The 22,348-nt window shown below is 48.8% G+C and overlaps 3 protein-coding genes across 3 annotated transcripts; all 3 read right to left on the bottom strand.

Annotated features, from left to right (window-relative positions):
* Positions 1 to 1,022: 1,022 nt before the first annotated feature.
* LOC134023189 (G-protein coupled receptor family C group 6 member A-like) lies at positions 1,023 to 7,147 on the bottom strand. The gene is made up of 6 exons (XM_062465079.1): positions 4,950 to 7,147; positions 4,556 to 4,835; positions 3,400 to 4,161; positions 2,994 to 3,212; positions 2,714 to 2,840; positions 1,023 to 2,535 (listed from the first exon to the last, which is right to left on the bottom strand). Exons 1-6 carry the CDS (start codon positions 5,129 to 5,131, stop codon positions 1,436 to 1,438), a joined length of 2,670 nt encoding a protein of 889 aa, XP_062321063.1. The 5' UTR covers positions 5,132 to 7,147; the 3' UTR covers positions 1,023 to 1,435.
* A 1,404-nt stretch (positions 7,148 to 8,551) lies between these two features.
* LOC134023836 (G-protein coupled receptor family C group 6 member A-like) lies at positions 8,552 to 12,413 on the bottom strand. The gene is made up of 6 exons (XM_062466193.1): positions 12,364 to 12,413; positions 11,528 to 11,807; positions 10,583 to 11,347; positions 10,173 to 10,391; positions 9,893 to 10,019; positions 8,552 to 9,714 (listed from the first exon to the last, which is right to left on the bottom strand). The coding sequence occupies exons 1-6, from the start codon at positions 12,411 to 12,413 to the stop codon at positions 8,552 to 8,554; spliced, it is 2,604 nt and encodes an 867-aa protein (XP_062322177.1).
* A 525-nt stretch (positions 12,414 to 12,938) lies between these two features.
* Positions 12,939 to 16,881, bottom strand: LOC134023837 (G-protein coupled receptor family C group 6 member A-like). Its single transcript, XM_062466194.1, has 6 exons — positions 16,862 to 16,881; positions 16,115 to 16,394; positions 15,170 to 15,934; positions 14,764 to 14,982; positions 14,484 to 14,610; positions 12,939 to 14,284 (listed from the first exon to the last, which is right to left on the bottom strand). Exons 1-6 carry the CDS (start codon positions 16,879 to 16,881, stop codon positions 12,939 to 12,941), a joined length of 2,757 nt encoding a protein of 918 aa, XP_062322178.1.
* Between the last annotated feature and the right edge of the window lie 5,467 nt (positions 16,882 to 22,348).

Below are 22,348 nucleotides of genomic sequence, written 5' to 3' on the forward strand. Positions count from 1 at the left end.
TGATGATTTTAATGTGACCGAACCAGACAAGCTGGTTCAGAGGAACTTGATGACAGGGAAGTGTGCCCAAGGCTTCTCACAACAGCGGACCACAGTCTGAATCATACTGCATGTAAATCAAACAACTGATTCTTAATAATCTAGCAACGGATGCTTTGTTTTATCAATGAAGGTCTGTATGTCATACGTCAACCAGTAAGCATTCCATAGGTAATCTTATGGGTTTGTCTCAACCTAGCAGGAGTAATGGATAGGGTGGTTGGTCTTTTCTATTTCACTCAAAAGGTTTCACTGTGTGAGGCAGTCCAAATATAGGCAAAGTTACATTATTTCAATGTTTCAGGAAAATTATGATGTCAGGTTTCTACATGTACCTGTCACTGTTAGAGTTGGGCCCTTGCCTAACCTGACTGAGCCAGTGTGGAAGTACTCGAGACTGGTCTTGGTCACATTTTGAAGGTCTCGGTCTTGTCTCGGAATCGACCGCATTTTTACTCGGTTTTGTCTCGGTCTCGGACAAAGAGGACTCAAACTGTCTTTTCACCGTTCTGAATTATTGCGCTGGCTACATAGTATATGAGCCTGTACAAAGTCTATGAAATAAGTAACCATAACAGGGACGCAGTCAAAGCCTCCATTTACAATTTTGAAAGACTTTAACAAGCTAACTTGTATTTACAACAATGAGTGACTTCAATATTTACCGCTCATCTCACATCCCATTCGCTATTCACCTCGCTAGTCAATCTACTTCTATTGGTTGTTTTTTTGTTGTTGTTTTTCTAGAGGGTGGTGGGGGGTTCCAACAGGGAAAAGTGTTTATCAGTAGCAGTATTTCTGTGTTGTGGGGCTGGGAAATGGCCCTCAGCACTCTCACCCTCCTTCTCTAGTTAGAGAGGCCTGCAGCACAACGGTGAGGTATCACTGGATGGTATCATTCTGTTTGGTATCACTCTGTATGGTATCACTCAATAGACAGTCAGCTGGGAAGCTATTCCTAAAGTCACCAATGAAGTCCTCTCCAGAATAAACAACTCTCTTTTTTGTACTTATAGCATCAGTGTGGCAGCAACATAGGATGGTCAAGATGACATAAGATGTTCAAGATATTCAAGCATGTAAAATCATTTGTGTTTTCAATATGAATCAAAAAGATTTACTTTATCAGCTCCCACAGCAAATACCAACCATCTTGAGGAGAGGAATTTACATTGTTGTACGTAGTCAAATATATTTCTGTTTATTTACTGTACATATAAAAAAAACGTGCACATATAAATAGACGGTATACATTGGGCAGAAGACGAAGTTTGTAGCTCGTAGCACGTAGTTTGATGCTCAGGTTAAAGACTTGAGGTTCAGCAGTTGTATCAGTCTTCCCCTACACCCTGGTCCCTCGCAGGGCTTAAACACCAGCAAGCTCTGGCTGATGAACTCAGGTGCTGGTGCATCTCCTGAGATGTGTATGCCTGTTCAGGTATCCCTGGCTCCCTGCCGGGACCTGGCGGGGTGCGGTCGGTGTGTGTGGTCTGGGCAGGAACGTCGAGGGGAGGCCGATGGTGAAAGGAGGACCCGTGCATTTGTCCTCCGGTGAATTACACTCAGAGACGGACACGGTGTCCAGGCCCCGGAAGGCGTAGTTGTGCACATCCTGGATGAAGGCGTCCTTGGTGTTGTGCTCCTTCCGGAACAGGATGATGTAGCACTTGGGCAGGAAGTGACAGCAGAGGATCCCGTAGGAGGAGATGAGGATGACCACCATCTCCACCGCCGGCAGGTACTTCCCAGATGTGTTGATGTACACAGGAACGAAGATTGCCCAGGAGATGAGGTACAGGAGCATGCCGAAGGTGATGAACTTGGCCTCGTTGTACTTCTGGGGCAGCTTGCGGCCCTTGAAGGCGCAGAGGAAGCAGACCAGCGCCAGCACGGCGATGTAGGACAGCATCACGCCGAACGCCACGTCGGAGCCTTCGTGGCACTCGGCCAGCACCGAGGTGGCCTGGGTTTTCCGCTCCACTCGGGGGCTGCTCAGGAGGAGGAGCCAGAGGAGGCAGGTGAGGAGCTGCAGGACAAGACAGCCGCAGACGATGACGAGAGGCTGGTAGAGGCGGCGGAACACCTGCCCCAGCGCCGGGTTGAGCTGGAACGCCAGCAGGATTTTCAGCGACTTGACCAGGATGCAGGACACGCACAGCGTGAAGCTCAGGCCGAACAGCACCTGGCGAACCTTGCAGGTCAGGTCGCTGGGCTTGCCCACGAACACCATGGCACTGATGAAACTACCAATCAGAGACAGTAGGATGACCTGGCACAACCCCCCTCCCGCCGCCTTCACCACGGGGGTGTGGCGCTGGTGCAGGAACAGCGCCCCCACCAGGAGGGACAGGAGGATGCCCAGGGCGGCCAGCGTCAGCAAGACCACCGCAAAGCCATCGTCCCAGGAGAAGTACTCCAGGGTTTTAGGGATGCACCTGGAGCTGCCCTTGTCAGACCACTCTCTGTCTGTGTCGCAGGCCAGGCAGTAGTCCATGTCTGCAGGGCCAGAGAAGGGGGTTAGACCAGAGAAACAGCCGTGGAATAGGATTACATGCCACACCAAATGATGTGGACTGTGAGGAGAAGGAGTTACTGAGTATCTACCCTTAGGTCATGACATGATGTGTGTTTAAGTGTTTGAGTGTGAATGTGTGTGTCGATGAAGAACGCTTGCCTGTGCTGTTGGAGTAGTGGTTCTCAGTACAGTTGATGCACTTGTAACAGCAGGTGTGCTGCTGTCCTTCAAATGTCTGCTTTATCTGACCAGGAAGACAGCTCTCTGAGCACCTGGACACTACTTCCTGTGGACAGCACAGAGCACCACGTCACAAACCTGATTAAAGATGAGTAAAATGAAGATGTAACTCACTGGGAAAGAATAATTGATTTGCGTGTGTGACTGTGTTTGTATGGAGGTGTGTGTTTGTGTGTGTGTGTGAGGGGGGTGGCATCACCTTCAGGTCTGTGAGGTAAGCAGCGCTGGGTAGGATGGTGTGTGTGAAGCTGTCGTTGAAAGGGAGGTACTCTGCCACAATGTCGCCCACTTGCACCTTCCCCTCCTTAGAATTCCAAAGAGTGACCTTATAGCCCAGGTTGATTTCTCCATTCTTGTCAAAAAAATAAGTCTCCCCGTCCTGCTGAAATTCCATGCCCTGCTTCAAAGCTCTCAGGACCTAAATTAAATAAGAATACACATTGGGTTTTTGAAAATATGTGAAAGATACGTAACTGACAACACAGCTAAACTGATCAAACAAACAAACCAAAACAAGCAAAGCAATCAGAAAATTAGTTCCAGATCCATCTTGCTCCTTCACTTTGCTTTAGCCCTCCGGTCCCAAAGTAAGAGCTGCACGTCACCTCCCACGGCTCGATGCTTTTCTGGGTGCAGTTCCTGCTGCTGCAGACTCCGATCACGGCCTGGGCCAGAGCCCTCACAGCCAACTCCACGCTGAACACCGTCTGAGCCTGGCTCTTCTTACCCAGCTCTTCCAGGTCCAGCTCTCCAATCTCTAGGAACTCATCCAGGAAGGGGTTACGTCTTCTCTCCTCCTCCTTGGTCTCATTCAGTCTCTGCAGGTACTGGCGGTAGGACTCCAGGTTGCTACTTTTAAACGTGAAGCCTACCACCTGCCCGATGCTCTCCAGATCCAGGTTTCTTGCCACTTCGGGAGTTGACGACCAGCCGTCGCTGGCCAGCCACACCCTTCCTCCTGAGGCTGACTCCTCCTGCTTATCCTCCAGGGCCTTCAACTTCGGTAAGAGGACCTCCATGTGAGGGGCCGTCACAAACGCCACCACCACCTTGACGCGGGGGTTTGTCAGGATGACGTTGGCGACCCTCGTCACGGCTGAGGAGTAGTCAGGGTCGCTCAGCGAGTTGGGGATGGTCTCCTTGAAGGCCACGCAAATCCCTCTCTTCGAGGTCTGAGCCAAAAGGGCGTTGAGGGCCGAGCGTCCGTAGTCGTTGTCGGCAATGACCACGCCGACCCAGCTCCAGCCACTGTCCTCCATCAGCCGGACCATGGCCTTGGTCTGGTACAGGTCACTGGGAACCGTACGCAGGAAGCCTGGGAAACGCTTCTTGTCGCTTAGGATGGTGGCGGTGGAGGAGTGGCTGATCTAGAAGGTTGTCAACATGGATTATTGGAAAATGGAGGATTGGAAACATGGATTATTGTAATATGGAGTTGTAAACATGGAGTGCTGTTGCAAGATTGTACGCATATTTACTGTAACACTTAATTGAACTAAACTTCACTAATCCTAAACTCTCTCAAAGCAGGATGGTTAGAACGTCTTTTTACATTTACATTTAGTCATTTAGCAGACGCTCTTATCCAGAGCGACTTACAGTAAGTACAGGGACATTCCCCCCGAGGCAAGTAGGGTGAAGTGCCTTGCCCAAGGACACAACGTCAGTTGGCATGACCGGGAATCGAACTGGCACCCTTCGGATTACTAGCCCGACTCCCTCACCGCTCAGCCACCTGACTCCCCTAACTCCCCTTTTTACCTGAGGAATGAGCTCCAGGTTCAGTTGCCTGGCAACAGCGATGGAGATTTCAGAGGAGGAAGCTCCGACAATGGAGGTGATGGGCGGGAGTGAGCCGCCAGCCGCTTCCCCTTGTTTGCGGAGGCCATTGATGGCCCTCAGGGCCGTGGTCACGTCAGAGCAGGAGTCTTGGATGCGATAGCCCAGCTTCAGGCCAAGCCGGGACAGGGAGGGAGACTGGTTGACTAACTCCACCGTGTTGATCATAGCCAGGCCACTGTTTAATGCATTACTATTAAACCTGTCGGTGTGAAAAGGGAATTCAACACTCGTGAAATATTGCAGATGTTGACTACACCCACTCGTGGACACATACAAACGTTACTGAACACGTTTATGTTTGTCAGGCACTTACCTCACACACTTAGCCTCATGCGGAGGGACGATTGTGGTGTTTTCCTCCACATCATCGTGGAAAGGGAAAATACCCCCTATGATGATGTCACCAGAGGCAGTAGCCCCTTCATGCGTGCCACCTGTCAACGTTGGCAACAAGAAAACAGACAGGAACAGCAACAGACTGACGCAAGTCACCATGATCTTCTTTATACTCCTCGGTGTCTCCCAACTGAGGCAACCTTTTATTTTTGCAGCTCTTTATCCGTTCTTTCTGGTTCTTTCTGTTGGACTCTTTCTCTTTTCTGGCTGCTTCTCTGCGACTTCTCTCTCTCTCCCTCCCTCCCTCTCTCTCTTTCTCTCCCTCTCTATCTCTGTCCCTGATTTCGCCTGTGTCTCCTTGGCCCTCTCTCTGTATCCTCCCTAGGGTGTGGCCAGCAGACTGATGCCTCCTGCTGCCAGTAACTTCAGTTCAACACACCTGTTAGCCCCTCCCACAACACATCTCGACAGGATTGCCCCGCCCACCATTCTTGAGGGACCGATTGAGAAAAGGACTTGTTTCTCGACAATCACAAGATGTGTCTGCAGGTTAGAGTTAGGGTGACGTCACTGACTGAAACAAGCATCACAGCCCTCTGAGATATCCTGTCTCTTTGCCTGTGGGTGGGATTGGAATGGCTGTGTATAACAGTATTTGTTCAGACACCTGGGGGGCAAGTGTGGAGGTCGAGGAGGTGGGGTGGGGATCCTTACAATATGGTGGAATTTACTGATTCAAGCTGAAAAATGTAGATGTCTGGACAGGGGTCAGGAGCAGGGCCAGAACCAGCCTGGGGTCCCTCGAGGATTTCTGGTTTAAAGTCTCCACCCAGTGGAGATTTTCGAAAGTCTCGAGAACAAAAACATGTTCATCCCCCTAAGGTATGAGATGCAACAGGATTTCATCAGCAGATGGCGCCACTGGGTGGATAATGTGTTGGCTTGTCCGTTGGCTACTAGTTCATAATCTGCTAATCCATAGACTGTCAGTGCTGCTACTGTAGCATGAAAGAGCCCTCCAAATGAGCAGGAAATCTAAAAATTACACTGAGATACTGCATGTGAAGTTATGTGTTACTGTTTAATTTCATGTTGTAGAGTGTACCTCTCTATGAAACACAAAGACAACATGAATGACACACACTGGGCTGTGATTTGGGCTACATTCAGAATCTCTGTGGGGTGAAGTGCTCTCAGAGTTTCTGCTGAATTATTTCTGAGTTATGGTGCCCTTGGAGGGTTTGTGTCACATGACTCTGGAGTGTAAGAATAAAAAGCATTAAAAATGAAAAGCATAAAAATGACCCATCCCCCCTCGTCTCACGGTATCTAACTATCTCTGTCTCTGACACACTCTCTATCTGACTTTCTCGATCTCTCCTGATGATTTTAACGTGACCGAACCAGACAAGCTGGTTCAGAGGAACTTGATGACAGGGAAGTGTGCCCAAGGCTTCTCACAACAGCAGACCACAGTCTGAATCATGCTGCATGTAAATCAAACAACTGATTCTTAATAATCTAGCAACGGATGCTTTGTTTTATCAATGAAGGTCTGTATGTCATACGTCAACCAGTAAGCATTTGTCGGAGAAATTTAGAATGTAAGGTTATATTCTGAAAATACTGGTGCTAGCATTCCTTTGTCAGTAGAGAGCCCTCTCCCCACATGACCTATAGATGACACTAGGCTTACGTAAACAAACTGACCTAGGTTGACCATTATCATACTAGAGGTGCAATAAACCTTATCTGTGTTGAGTGAATCATATGGTCAAGCCTAGGGTCGGAGAACTCTGTAAGTTTCCACGTGCACGCGCACTCTGTCTCTAGGATCGATCATATTGACAGCTGATATGCAGGGGAGGAGACTTCTCACCAATAAATGGTCTTACCTGAAGACTTGTGAACCAGACAAACTTTGTAGCACAATGGCGTGTGATGTTTTTGTCTCCTTGTGGGCCGGCCGCAAGCAATAAAGCTTTCTTAAACTTGTTCACCGACTGACTGTGCAATGCTTGATAGATTAATATTCCTGACAGCATTCCATAGGTAATCTTATGGGTTTGTCTCACCTTAGCAGGAGTAATGGATAGGGTGGTTGGTCTTTTCTATTTCACTCAAAAGGTTTCACTGTGTGAGGAAATCCAAATATAGGCAAAGTTACATTATTTCAATGTTTCAGGAAAATTCTGTTGTCAGGTTTCTCTGAGTTGTGCCCTTGCCTAACCTGACTGAGCGGACTGTTGGTTTAATAAGTGTGTAAGTATGTGTTTGTGGGTGTGTGTCAAAAGTCCCTGGAATTTTCAATGTTTTCTTAATTCCTGTTTGTCTGCAATAAATCAAATTATGAGACAGGTAGAGATTGCAGCTCTTCTTCAGTGACTCCCCTTTTACCAATCCGTGTTGTCAACAATAGAACCAAACAGATGATCAGTAATTACAGTCAAGCAGGAAATAACTTTCCCTCTGGTGTGCCTTTGAAGCCGGCGAAGACTGTGGTGAAGACTGGAGATGGGGAGGGTTTAGTGTGCAGGTGCAGGTACTGACGTTTTTGGTTCTGTTTTCAACCAAAAATACACAACCCCCAAAGGGTTCTGTCTGACCTGTAAAAAAAAATCTGGTTGTTTTTTTGTTGTTATTTTTCTAGAGGGTGGTGGGGGGTTCCAACAGGGAAAAGTGTTTATCAGTTCAGTCAAGACACTCACGTGATTGATTTCACCATTTATTCTTACACATGACAAATGGTTTTACATTGGCGGAATGGATGTACATGGGGAAGCGCTGCCCGCCTTCACTGCATAGCAAGAAATGAGGAAGGGAGCAACGAGTTAAATCCCCCACGGGGAGCACAGACAGACAACACGGGGGTGAAGGGGACGGTGGTGGGTGGCAGCAACGCAGACGGCAGGTTCAACAATGCGTGTGCGTGCATGGAGCGGCTTTATAGCGCCGCCTATCGAGCTACGCCTATGGCCTGAGGGCACGGCGATGGGTGGTATGACGCGCGCTGCCCGAGTGCCTTGCCTGAACCTGCTTCGCTCATTAGCAGTATTTCTGTGTTGTGGGGCTGGGAAATGGCCCTCAGCACTCTCACCCTCCTTCTCTAGTTAGAGAGGCCTGCAGCACAACGGTGAGGTATCACTGGATGGTATTGTTCTGTTTGGTATCACTTTGTATGGTATCACTCAATAGACAGTCAGCTGGGACGGTATTCCTAAAGTCACTGATCAAGTTCTCTCCAGAATAAACAATTATTTTTATTGTACTTTACTTATAACATCAGTACGGCAGCAACATAGGATGTTCAAGATGACATAGGATATTCAAGCATATAAAATCATTTGTGTTTTCAATATAAATCAAAAATATTTACTGTATTAGCTCCCACAGCAAATACCAACCCCCCTGAGGAGAGGAATTTACATTGTTGTACATGATCAAATATACTTTTGTTTATTTACTGTATATAAATGTACACATATAAATAGACGGTATACATTGGGCAGAAGACTAAGCTTGTAGCTCGTAGCACGTAGTTTGATGCTCAGGTTAGAGACTTGAGGTTCAGCAGTTGTATCAGTCTTCCCCTACACCCTGGTCCCTCGCAGGGCACACCAGCAAGCTCTGGCTGATGAACTCAGGTGCTCGTGCATCTCCTGAGACGTGCATGCCTGATCGGGTTTCCTGGCTCCCTGCTGGGACCTGGCGGGGGGGGGGCGTCAGTATGTGTGGTCTGGGCAGGAACGTCGAGGGGAGGCCGATGGTAAAAGGAGGACCCGTGCGTTTGTCCTCTGTTGAATCGCACTCAGACATGGACACAGTGTCCAGGCCCCGGGTGGCGTAGTTGTGCACATCCTGGATGAAGGCGTCCTTGGTGTTGTGCTCCTTCCGGAACAGGATGATGTAGCACTTGGGCAGGAAGTGACAGCAGAGGATCCCGTAGGAGGAGATGAGGATGACCACCATCTCCACCGCCGGCAGGTACTTCCCAGATGTGTTGATGTACACAGGCACGAAGATTGCCCAGGAGATGAGGTACAGGAGCATGCCGAAGGTGATGAACTTGGCCTCGTTGTACTTCTGGGGCAGCTTGCGGCCCTTGAAGGCGCAGAGGAAGCAGACCAGCGCCAGCACGGCGATGTAGGACAGCATCACGCCGAACGCCACGTCGGAGCCTTCGTGGCACTCGGCCAGCACCGAGGTGGCCTGGGTTTTCCGCTCCACTCGGGGGCTGCTCAGGAGGAGGAGCCAGAGGAGGCAGGTGAGGAGCTGCAGGACAAGACAGCCGCAGACGATGACGAGAGGCTGGTAGAGGCGGCGGAACACCTGCCCCAGCGCCGGGTTGAGCTGGAACGCCAGCAGGATTTTCAGCGACTTGACCAGGATGCAGGACACGCACAGCGTGAAGCTCAGGCCGAACAGCACCTGGCGAACCTTGCAGGTCAGGTCGCTGGGCTTGCCCACGAACACCATGGCACTGATGAAACTACCAATCAGAGACAGTAGGATGACCTGGCACAACCCCCCTCCCGCCGCCTTCACCACGGGGGTGTGGCGCTGGTGCAGGAACAGCGCCCCCACCAGGAGGGACAGGAGGATGCCCAGGGCGGCCAGCGTCAGCAAGACCACCGCAAAGCCATCGTCCCAGGAGAAGTACTCCAGGGTTTTAGGGATGCACCTGGAGCTGCCCTTGTCAGACCACTCTCTGTCTGTGTCGCAGGCCAGGCAGTAGTCCATGTCTGCAGGGCCAGAGAAGGGGGTTAGACCAGAGAAACAGCCGTGGAATAGGATTACATGCCACACCAAATGATGTGGACTGTGAGGAGAAGGAGTTACTGAGTATCTACCCTTAGGTCATGACATGATGTGTGTTTAAGTGTTTGAGTGTGAATGTGTGTGTCGATGAAGAACGCTTGCCTGTGCTGTTGGAGTAGTGGTTCTCAGTACAGTTGATGCACTTGTAACAGCAGGTGTGCTGCTGTCCTTCAAATGTCTGCTTTATCTGACCAGGAAGACAGCTCTCTGAGCACCTGGACACTACTTCCTGTGGACAGCACAGAGCACCACGTCACAAACCTGATTAAAGATGAGTAAAATGAAGATGTAACTCACTGGGAAAGAATAATTGATTTGCGTGTGTGACTGTGTTTGTATGGAGGTGTGTGTTTGTGTGTGTGTGTGAGGGGGGTGGCATCACCTTCAGGTCTGTGAGGTAAGCAGCGCTGGGTAGGATGGTGTGTGTGAAGCTGTCGTTGAAAGGGAGGTACTCTGCCACAATGTCGCCCACTTGCACCTTCCCCTCCTTAGAATTCCAAAGAGTGACCTTATAACCCAGGTTGATTTCTCCATTCTTGTCAAAAAAATAAGTCTCCCCGTCCTGCTGAAATTCCATGCCCTGCTTCAAAGCTCTCAGGACCTAAATTAAATAAGAATACACATTGGGTTTTTGAAAATATGTGAAAGATACGTAACTGACAACACAGCTAAACTGATCAAACAAACAAACCAAAACAAGCAAAGCAATCAGAAAATTAGTTCCAGATCCATCTTGCTCCTTCACTTTGCTTTAGCCACCCCTCCGGTCCCAAAGTAAGAGCTGCACGTCACCTCCCACGGCTCGATGCTTTTCTGGGTGCAGTTCCTGCTGCTGCAGACTCCGATCACGGCCTGGGCCAGAGCCCTCACAGCCAACTCCACGCTGAACACCGTCTGAGCCTGGCTCTTCTTACCCAGCTCTTCCAGGTCCAGCTCTCCAATCTCTAGGAACTCATCCAGGAAGGGGTTACGTCTTCTCTCCTCCTCCTTGGTCTCATTCAGTCTCTGCAGGTACTGGCGGTAGGACTCCAGGTTGCTACTTTTAAACGTGAAGCCTACCACCTGCCCGATGCTCTCCAGATCCAGGTTTCCCGCCACAAGTTCGGGAGTTGACGACCAGCCGTCGCTGGCCAGCCACACCCTTCCACCTGAGGCTGACTTCTCCTGCTTATCCTCCAGGGCCTTCAACTTCGGTAAGAGGACCCCCATGTGAGGGGCCTTCACAAACGCCACCACCACCTTAACGCGGGGGTTTGTCAGGATGACGTTGGCGACCCTCGTCACGGCTGAGGAGTAGTCAGGGTCGCTCAGCGAGTTGGGGATGGTTTTCGTGAAGGCCACGCAAATCCCTCTCTCCAAGGTCTGAGCCAAAAGGGCGTTGAGGGCCGAGTGTCCGTAGTCGTTGTCGGCAATGACCACGCCGACCCAGCTCCAGCCACTGTCCTCCATCAGCCGGACCATGGCCTTGGTCTGGTACAGGTCACTGGGCACCGTACGCAGGAAGCCTGGGAAACGCTTCTTGTCGCTTAGGATGGTGGCGGTGGAGGAGTGGCTGATCTAGAAGGTTGTCAACATGGATTATTGGAAAATGGAGGATTGGAAACATGGATTATTGTAATATGGAGTTGTAAACATGGAGTGCTGTTCCAGGGTTGTACACTACTGTAACACTTAATCAAACTAATCTTCAGAAATCCTAAACTCTCTCAAAGCAGGATGGTCAGAAGGTCTTTTTACCTGAGGAATGAGCTCCAGGTTCAGTTGCCTGGCAATAGCGATGGATATTTCAGAGGAAGAAGCTCCGACAATGGAGGTGATGGGCGGGAGAGAGCCGCCGGCCGCTTCCCCTTGTTTGCGGAGGCCATTGATGGCCCTCAGGGCCGTGGTCACGTCAGAGCAGGAGTCTTGGATGCGATAGCCCAGCTTCAGGCCAAGCCGGGACAGGGAGGGCGACTGGTTGACTAACTCCACCGTGTTGATCATAGCCAGGCCACTGTTTAATGCATTACTATTAAACCTGTCGGTGTGAAAAGGGAATTCAACACTCGTGAATGATCGCAGATCGTTATGTGTTGAGCACACCCACTCACATGGACACGTTTAAATATGTTTATGTTTGTTGGGAACTCACCTCAAACACTTAGCCTCATGCGGAGCGACAATTGTGGCATTTTCCTCCACGTCATTGTGGAAAGGGAAAATACCCCCTATGATGATGTCACCAGGGGCAGTAGCTTCAGGTCTGCCACCTGTCGGCCTTGGCAATAAGAAAACAGACAGGAACAGCAACAGACTGATGCAAGTCACCATGATCTTCTTTATACTCCTCGGTGTCTCCCAACTGAGGCAACCTTTTATTTTTGCAGCTCTTTATCCGTTCTTTCTGGTTCTTTCTGTTGGACTCTTTCTCTTTTCTGTCTGTGTCTCTCTCTCTCTCTTTCTCTCCCTCTCTTCCTTTCTTTCTCTGTTCCTGATTTCACCTGTGTCTCCTTGGCCCTCTCTCTGTGTCCTCCCCAGGGTTTGGCTGGCAGACTGATGCCTCCTGCTGAAAGTATCTTCAGTTATAACCACACCTGTTAGCCCCTCCCACAACACATCTCGACAGGATAGCCCCGCCCACCATTTTTGAGGGACCGATTGAGAAACTGACTCCCTTCCGGCAGAAGACAGCTCGTTTCCCGACGATCATAAAATCTGTGTCCGCAGGTCAGGGTTATGGTGACGTCACTGATTTAAAAAAGCATCACAGCGATATATCTGAGATATATCATTCAGAGCAACTCTTCTCTGGAACAAATTATCTGTCTCAATTAAGGAGGCCGTTTCGACATTCTTTCGGTGAGGTTAAAAACGTTTTTGTTTAGTCAGTTCTACGACTGCTAAAGTGTGTGTATGTACTTTTAATGTAAACCTGAAGTGTTTCTTTGTCTGTATATGTATCATATATAACTTTTAAATTACAAATAGAGCTTTTATATGTCCATGGAGACTTCACCTCAGCTTTCAATACAGTTATCCCACACAAACTCAGTAAAACTCCTCACTCTGGGTCTGACACCGGCCCTCTGCAACTGGGTGCTGAACTTCCTATCAGGCAGACCCCAATCAGTCAGAGTTGGCAACCGCACTTCCAATACAAGACCTGTGATCACACGGGGACCCCCAGTGCTGTGTACTGAGTCCCTTGCTGTACACCCTCTTCACATACGACTGTGTGGCCTCCCAGGAAAAAAACAGTATCACAAAGTTTGCAGATGATACTACGGTCATTGGAATGATCACTGGTGGGTCTGAGACAGGTTAGAGACTTGAGGTTCAGCAGTTGTATCAGTCTTCCCCTACACCCTGGTCCCTCGCAGGGCTTAAACACCAGCAAGCTCTGGCTGATGAACTCAGGTGCTCGTGCATCTCCTGAGACGTGCATGCCTGATCGGGTTTCCTGGCTCCCTGCTGGGACCTGGCGGGGGGGGGGCGTCAGTATGTGTGGTCTGGGCAGGAACGTCGAGGGGAGGCCGATGGTAAAAGGAGGACCCGTGCGTTTGTCCTCTGTTGAATCGCACTCAGACATGGACACAGTGTCCAGGCCCCGGGTGGCGTAGTTGTGCACATCCTGGATGAAGGCGTCCTTGGTGTTGTGCTCCTTCCGGAACAGGATGATGTAGCACTTGGGCAGGAAGTGACAGCAGAGGATCCCGTAGGAGGAGATGAGGATGACCACCATCTCCACCGCCGGCAGGTACTTCCCAGATGTGTTGATGTACACAGGCACGAAGATTGCCCAGGAGATGAGGTACAGGAGCATGCCGAAGGTGATGAACTTGGCCTCGTTGTACTTCTGGGGCAGCTTGCGGCCCTTGAAGGCGCAGAGGAAGCAGACCAGCGCCAGCACGGCGATGTAGGACAGCATCACGCCGAACGCCACGTCGGAGCCTTCGTGGCACTCGGCCAGCACCGAGGTGGCCTGGGTTTTCCGCTCCACTCGGGGGCTGCTCAGGAGGAGGAGCCAGAGGAGGCAGGTGAGGAGCTGCAGGACAAGACAGCCGCAGACGATGACGAGAGGCTGGTAGAGGCGGCGGAACACCTGCCCCAGCGCCGGGTTGAGCTGGAACGCCAGCAGGATCTTCAGCGACTTGACCAGGATGCAGGACACGCACAGCGTGAAGCTCAGGCCGAACAGCACCTGGCGAACCTTGCAGGTCAGGTCGCTGGGCTTGCCCACGAACACCATGGCACTGATGAAACTACCAATCAGAGACAGTAGGATGACCTGGCACAGCCCCCCTCCCGCCACCTTCACCACGGGTGTGTGGCGCTGGTGCAGGAACAGCGCCCCCACCAGGAGGGACAGGAGGATGCCCAGGGCGGCCAGCGTCAGCAAGACCACCGCAAAGCCATCGTCCCAGGAGAAGTACTCCAGGGTTTTAGGGATGCACCTGGAGCTGCCCTTGTCAGACCACTCTCTGTCTGTGTCGCAGGCCAGGCAGTAGTCCATGTCTGCAGGGCCAGAGAAGGGGGTTAGACCAGAGAAACAGCCGTGGAATAGGATTACATGCCACACCAAATAGTGCGGACTGTGAGGAGTTACTGAGTATCTACCCTTGACATGATGTGTGTGTGAGTGTTTGTGTGAGAGTGTTCATATAACGGTGTAAGTGTGTGTGTGTGAATGTGTGTGTCGATGAAGAACGCTTGCCTGCGCTGTTGGAGTAGTGGTTCTCAGTACAGTTGATGCACTTGTAACAGCAGGTGTGCTGCTGTCCTTCAAATGTCTGCTTTATCTGACCAGGAAGACAGCTCTCTGAGCACCTAGACACTACTTCCTGTGGACAGCACAGAGCACCACGTCACAAACCTGATTAAAGATGAGTAAAATGAAGATGTAACTCACTGGGAAAGAATAATTGATTTGCGTGTGTGACTGTGTTTGTATGGAGGTGTGTGTTTGTGTGTGTGTGTGAGGGGGGTGGCATCACCTTCAGGTCTGTGAGGTAAGCAGCGCTGGGCAGGATGGTGTGTGTGAAGCTGTCGTTGAAAGGGAGGTACTCTGCCACAATGTCACCCACTTGCACCTTCCCCTCCTTAGAATTCCAAAGAGTGACCTTATAGCCCAGGTTGATTTCTCCATTCTTGTCAAAAAAATAAGTCTCCCCGTCCTGCTGAAATTCCATGCCCTGCTTCAAAGCTCTCAGGACCTAAATTAAATAAGAATACACATTGGGTTTTTGAAAATATGTGAAAGATACGTAACTGACAACACAGCTAAACTGATCAAACAAACAAACCAAAACAAGCAAAGCAATCAGAAAATTAGTTCCAGATCCATCTTGCTCCTTCACTTTGCTTTAGCCCTCCGGTCCCAAAGTAAGAGCTGCACGTCACCTCCCACGGCTCGATGCTTTTCTGGGTGCAGTTCCTGCTGCTGCAGACTCCGATCACGGCCTGGGCCAGAGCCCTCACAGCCAACTCCACGCTGAACACCGTCTGATCCTGGCTCTTCTTACCCAGCTCTTCCAGGTCCAGCTCTCCAATCTCCAGGAACTCATCCAGGAAGGGGTTACGTCTTCTCTCCTCCTCCTTGGTCTCATTCAGTCTCTGCAGGTACTGGCGGTAGGACTCCAGGTTGCTACTTTTAAACGTGAAGCCTACCACCTGCCCGATGCTCTCCAGATCCAGGTTTCCCGCCACAAGTTCGGGAGTTGACGACCAGCCGTCGCTGGCCAGCCACACCCTTCCACCTGAGGCTGACTTCTCCTGCTTATCCTCCAGGGCCTTCAACTTCGGTAAGAGGACCCCCATGTGAGGGGCCTTCACAAACGCCACCACCACCTTAACGCGGGGGTTTGTCAGGATGACGTTGGCGACCCTCGTCACGGCTGAGGAGTAGTCAGGGTCGCTCAGCGAGTTGGGGATGGTTTTCGTGAAGGCCACGCAAATCCCTCTCTCCAAGGTCTGAGCCAAAAGGGCGTTGAGGGCCGAGTGTCCGTAGTCGTTGTCGGCAATGACCACGCCGACCCAGCTCCAGCCACTGTCCTCCATCAGCCGGACCATGGCCTTGGTCTGGTACAGGTCACTGGGCACCGTACGCAGGAAGCCTGGGAAACGCTTCTTGTCGCTTAGGATGGTTGCGGTGGAGGAGTGGCTGATCTAGAAGGTTGTCAACATGGATTATTGGAAAATGGAGGATTGGAAACATGGATTATTGTAATATGGAGTTGTAAACATGGAGTGCTGTTCCAGGGTTGTACACTACTGTAAAACTTAATCAAACTAATCTTCAGAAATCCTAAACTCTCTCAAAGCAGGATGGTCAGAAGGTCTTTTTACCTGAGGAATGAGCTCCAGGTTCAGTTGCCTGGCAATAGCGATGGATATTTCAGAGGAAGAAGCTCCGACAATGGAGGTGATGGGCGGGAGAGAGCCGCCGGCCGCTTCCCCTTGTTTGCGGAGGCCATTGATGGCCCTCAGGGCCGTGGTCACGTCAGAGCAGGAGTCTTGGATGCGATAGCCCAGCTTCAGGCCAAGCCGGGACAGGGAGGGCGACTGGTTGACTAACTCCACCGTGTTGATCATAGCCAGGCCACTGTTTAATGCATTACTATTAAACCTGTCGGTGTGAAAAGGGAATTCAACACTCGTGAATGATCGCAGATCGTTATGTGTTGAGCACACCCACTCACATGGACACTTAGCCTCATGCGGAGCGACAATTGTGGCATTTTCCTCCACGTCATTGTGGAAAGGGAAAATACCCCCTATGATGATGTCACCAGGGGCTGAGACAGCGTACAGAAGAGAGGTGGAGGAACTTCTGGCCTGGTGTCAAAATAATAATCTCTCCCTGAACACAGACAAGACCAAGGAGATGATCATCGACCCAAGGAGGAAGAAGGTGCAGCACACACCACTGTACATTGGTGAGACCGAGGTGGAAAGGGTGAAACCTTTTCAATTCCTTGGAACACACATTAACGAGGACCTCACCTGGTCTCACAACATTCTCCAGATCACAAAAAAAGCCCAGCAGAGGCTGAGAAGGCTGAGGAAATTTGGCATGCCAACCAAAATTCTTACAGAGGCACGGTCGGAAGCATCCTTACCACATCAATCATAGTGTGGTATACTGCACTGCCCATGACAGGAATGCACTCCAGCTTGTGATCAAAACAGCACAGTTCATCTCAGGAGCAGCCTTTACATTTACATTACATTTAGCAGACACTCTTATCCAGAGCGACTTACAGTGAGTACAGGGACATTCCCCCCGAGGCAAGTAGGGTTAAGTGCCTTGCCCAAGGACACAACGTCATCTTCGCACAGCCGGGAATCGAACCGGTAACCTTCAGATTACTAGCCCAACTCCCTAAGCGCTCAGCCACCTGACTCCAGCCTTCCCCTCACTACAGGACATTTACTCCACCAGGGTCACCAGGAGAGCCCACAATATCATCAAGGACAGAACACACGCCCAGCACAGACTTTTCTCACTGCCGCCGTCAGGCAGACGCTACAGGAGTCTGAAATCCAGAACAATTGTGACTTGTGTGCCGAGTCCGACACCAGGGGGCTATTCCAGAAAGCAGATTATGTGACATACCCAGGTAAATTAACTCCCCAGCTGAAACCCAGCATTGTAGCAACATTGCAAATTAGCTGTTGGGTTAACTTACCCAGTTATGTTGCATAACCTGCTTTCTGGAATACCCCCCTGGTGTTGATTGGGATACTGTGTGATTTTTTTTCCGGGATTATCAATCTAAATGAATGCACTGACTAAATTGTTAAAACTCAAACTGTAGATTTTACTGGGGCACAGCAGATTTATACTGGGGCATGTGCCCCAGTAAAAAGGGTCTAACGACGCCCCTGTGCGAGACATAGCGTGTCACTAGCAACTCGTCATATCACACTGCAGGGCACACCTTCCTAACAGGGCGGGGTTTTTTAGCAGGGTATCTCGGCATATGCACTGCTAGTGCGACACAGACGTCAGTCATCCTGCTGCCCCCGCCTCCCCGGCCCCCACCTTGGTTCTGTGTTTCCTTTCGTGGGGGAATGCGTCGCTGCTCTCTGCTCGGAGGTCCAGACGGTGTCTCCGTTGGGTGCGGCAGGGAGCCGATGCGAGCAGAACCATTATGCCAAATCAAGTATTACAATCGTGTATTGTATCGTGTGCAATAAAGTATCAAGTAAATACACTACTGAGTCCTCCTGCCTGAACCTAACTTATTGGCTAAAGTCAATGTGAATAGCTGTTCATATTGTGAATTGAAACACAAATATATCCCCTGTATTTTATTCCATTGCTACTGAGAAACAGCTGGAAACAGCAAGTTATGCAAATACTGTCAATCACAGCTGATTCCCAACTAGGAAACATTCAGGTGTTGAGGTTCTTTCAATCGCATCACCATATGGTATATAAAGAGGACCTCTTTGGGCTGATCTTGTGTGGAAAAAGAACAATATAGAGCAACACCAAGAAAGTAAGAATAATGCCTGCACGAGGGAGAGGAAGACAAGTACCAGGACAAGGGAGAGGAGTGGGACAAGGGCAAGGGAGAGGAGTTAGAATGTGTGGTGGCGCTCAAATAAGGGCCAGAGCTAGGGTAACTGATGAAATACTGTAAATGGTGTTGGAGCGGAAAACTGCAGGACGGTCCCTTGTGAATTACAGTAAGACTGCCTTTACATTATGAATATGTCATGAGTATCCATCCAAAATGCTAAGTTAGGGGACACGTGCTCTTACCACAACTTTGCACCAGGCGTTGGAGGCCTGTTAGAACTGATAAGCAAGTAATACGTAAGGAACTCATGGGCTCTATGCAATAACCACATGAGGACATTAGAACACTGCGACCCCTGAGTTACGTACATGTAAGGCCGGCCCCCTTGGCATAGAAAATATCGACAAGAAGCAGAGAGGGAAATTGACAGGTAATCAACTGGTTATCTTGCAACACATTTATGTTTAGAAAGGGGTGGACGGTTTATGAGTATAAAGCAAGCTGTGCTTATGCAACTGTTGGGCTGTTCATGCACGAAATACCCAGTGTGTGTATATCCTGTATTGAAGTAAATAAAGCTACTTGTATTTGATTTCACCACGACTGAGCGTCCTTTTGGATCGTCAAAGAGATCCAGATCTCTGACAATTGCAGCTATATTGCGTATTTCTTGCAGTAATGTCCTGTTGCAAAGGAAGCCTTTACTGCAGCAATTATGTTTCTGTCTTCTTTTTTTCAATACAGTAACCGTACATTCATTCATTTTTTGTTCTGAATTTCTGCAGCAAAAGAAACAAAATACATGCATTTACTAAACCCAACAAAACAAATGTAGAGAGACTTCAAAAGAAACTGCATTGCAAAACACAATATGTGATCCATATACTGTGAGACCTGACCCATATACTGTATAATAGAATGATGTTTCTGTAATTCCATCTGATGTTAGTATTTTTATGACATTGTGCGGCTCATGGGATTAATCTTAATTTACCTCAATGTGTTTCCTGAGGTTGGATGTGGAGTTTTTTAATGCCAATATTTCAGTAGCTTTGGGTAAGCATAAGAGGCACTTATCCGGTACGAAGAATCTTTCACTCCAACATAAGAAAACATTTCTCGCAAATATGGCAACGGGTATTGGTCTTCGTCATCACCGCCGTTTGTTGCGGGAGTAGCAGGTGCTTCCATTTCTGCTTCCATCAGCAATAGTTGGAAGTCAGATGGCTGAGCGGTTAGGGAATCGGGCTATTAATCAGGAGGTTGCCGGCTCGATTCCAGGCTGTGAAAAATGACATTGTGTCCTTGGGCAAGGCACTTCACCCTACTTGCCTTGGGGGGAATGTCCCTGTAATTACTGTAAGTCGCTCTGGATAAGAGCGTTTGCTAAATGACTAAATGTAAATGTACTCATCATGAAATCAGTCATTGTACAGTGGAATTCTACTCATGTAGGGCACAACCTTTGTTCTCTCACATATATATTATTATTGGGTGCGCTTTGCCTTCGGCAAGGGCACAACCTTTGTTCTCTCACATATATATTATTATTTTTATTATTCTTTTTGCCCCCCTAAAACTCAGTCAATATTTGGCCTACATAGACAACATAGGTGTCAAACGTTTCGTCTTGGTAGCGATTGAGTTGCTTCTATTGGGATTTACGTTCCGTTGCATGGTTTAAGTGGAAATTAAGTTTTTGTGGCGAAAAGTGAAGCTAACGGTGGCTAACTTGCTAGCCACAGTCAATGTGGCTACTTACGTCACTAACGTCACGAAAACTCGCGTGACTACCTCTAGCAGAACATTAGTTTAGCAGCTCGTTAACTTCTGGGAGATAGCTAAGCTAACTGCTTTACTGCAAGGCAGCTGCAGAAACGCCACAAGCAAAGAGGCCAGGGTGATAACTATTTACTAATTTTACTTTGTGATATGACACACAATTGTGACGTGTAATGTACAATATAAGCTGATTTTATGAAGGAAGTACATCTACTTTCGGAAACAGTAGTCTACTATGTCACTGAAGTATTAGCATCATGACATTAGCCTCTGTTGCCCGGGCAACACATACTACAGTGGTCTATGATGCTTCTGTTTTCAATCGTTAAAATAAACATTCCTCACAAATACATTTTCGTTGTAGGATTTATTATGACATTACATTACAAGTAAACGATTTGTGGGTGAAATTATCATTACCTGTCGTTTCAAACCAGTGTTGCTCACTGAAACGCTGTAGCCTACGCGAGACACAGCTGTTTAGGCGACAGAACATGAACATGATCGGCACTCTCCTTACTTAAATCAAAAATCTATCTAACTACTAACCTTAACTTCATTGCCACAGCCTAAACTTTGTCAATCTGTTCATGAAAATAATTCATTTCAGCCTGAACCGTACAACGGAACATTAAATCGAATTCAACCAACGCAATCGCTACCAAGACGAACACAGCAGTACTGTAGTCTAGTACTGTACCGTAGTAGTAGAATTTACCGGGGCAGCTTCTCCACACAGGGCTATATCGCATTTTGCGTTGTTACTGACTGATCGCTACCAGTGAGCTTTTTATGAATGAGCGATTTTCCACTAAATAAATGTCAAGCTTATTTACGTTTTTGGGGGCATATTTTCAGTTAGCAGATGGTACTGTTTGAATCACGATTCCATCTTCTACTGCCGGGTAACGTCGTAGAATAATCTTCAAAGGGGGTTCTTTATTAATGAATGAATGCAATGAGTAGGCTAAATGCCTGAAAATATCACGAGAAGGGAAAAACTTAAAATGACGTGTCATTTTAAGTCAGAGATTAGGTCAATTTTTACACCGGTCTGCCAAATGTATTCGTTTTGATTCAACGATGAGGCTGCCTCTTGCAGGGGAAATGAGAAGACATCTATTTCATTCTACACTTCACTCGTATTTTCAGTTGTAAATGAGCAGCAAAAAAAAATGCTTTTAAATCTATGTAATCTTTATAAATAATAAGTATGCATTTTTATATAAAATATACAGAAATATCAGTTGTAAAAATGTCATTCAAAAACGGACCCCTGTGCAACCTACGCAAGCAATCACACCCTACAATTTCCCCAGAAATTGTACCCTCTCTAGTTGTTTATGTTATTAGTTGGAGACAACGGGGGAGGGGGAATTCTTATTCGTATAAGAATAACATATTTTAGAGTTTCTCTTCCCTGGAACTGATTCCATGATCCAACCGAGGGGGGCTGGCGCTACCTTAGTGTCTAAGGCTGCATCAAATACCCTTTTTGCTCTGCTAAATTGCTGCACTAGTCCACATTTGACCGGTGGGGACCTCGTTCTAGCAACTGTTCGTTGCTCCTGGCATTCTCTAATTCCTGCTCTCCTCTCTCTGTCCCCTCCTCCACAAATCCCCTGAGGTGTGGGGGGTTTGAGCTGTCACCACCTACCTGGTCGTCGGTCTGCCAAAGCTGGACCTGGTCGCTGGTGGACACCAGTCTCCCTGACGGACAACAGCGAGTTCCCGGTCCCTTTCCTCATCTCCCTGCCTGTGATGCTGCGCCGGTCACAGTCCCCAGCCCTGTGGCTACCTCAGCTTAAACTGACATTTACCAACTCTGACCCAAGTTGAACACTGGATTTTGATGTTTCAACCCCCATTGACACTTCCTTGCTGTATGACTACGTTTAGCCTTTGTTCTGCAACTCTTTTTCACTAACTGTCTCTGGAGGAGAGGATCTCTCACTGAATTGCTCCTCCCAAGGTTTCTTAAATTTTTTCTCCACTATTGAGTTTTTCTGGGAGTTTTTCCTTGTCTTCATTGAGGGTTTAGGTTGGTTGAGGGGCAGTTCTATGGGCGTATGTGAAGCCCTCTGTGACATTGCTTTTAAAAAGGGCTATACAAATAAATGTTGTGTTGGGGTCCCTCCAAGATTCGAACCAGATTCCTTGTTTGAGTTTTTCGAAAGTCTCGGGAACAAAAACATGTTCATCCTCCTGAGGTATGAGCTGTAACACGATTTCATCAGCAGATGGCGCCATTGGGTTGATAATGTGTTAG

This window comes from Osmerus eperlanus, chromosome 7 (assembly GCF_963692335.1).
Source record: "Osmerus eperlanus chromosome 7, fOsmEpe2.1, whole genome shotgun sequence".
Classification (NCBI taxonomy): Eukaryota; Metazoa; Chordata; class Actinopteri; order Osmeriformes; family Osmeridae; genus Osmerus; species Osmerus eperlanus.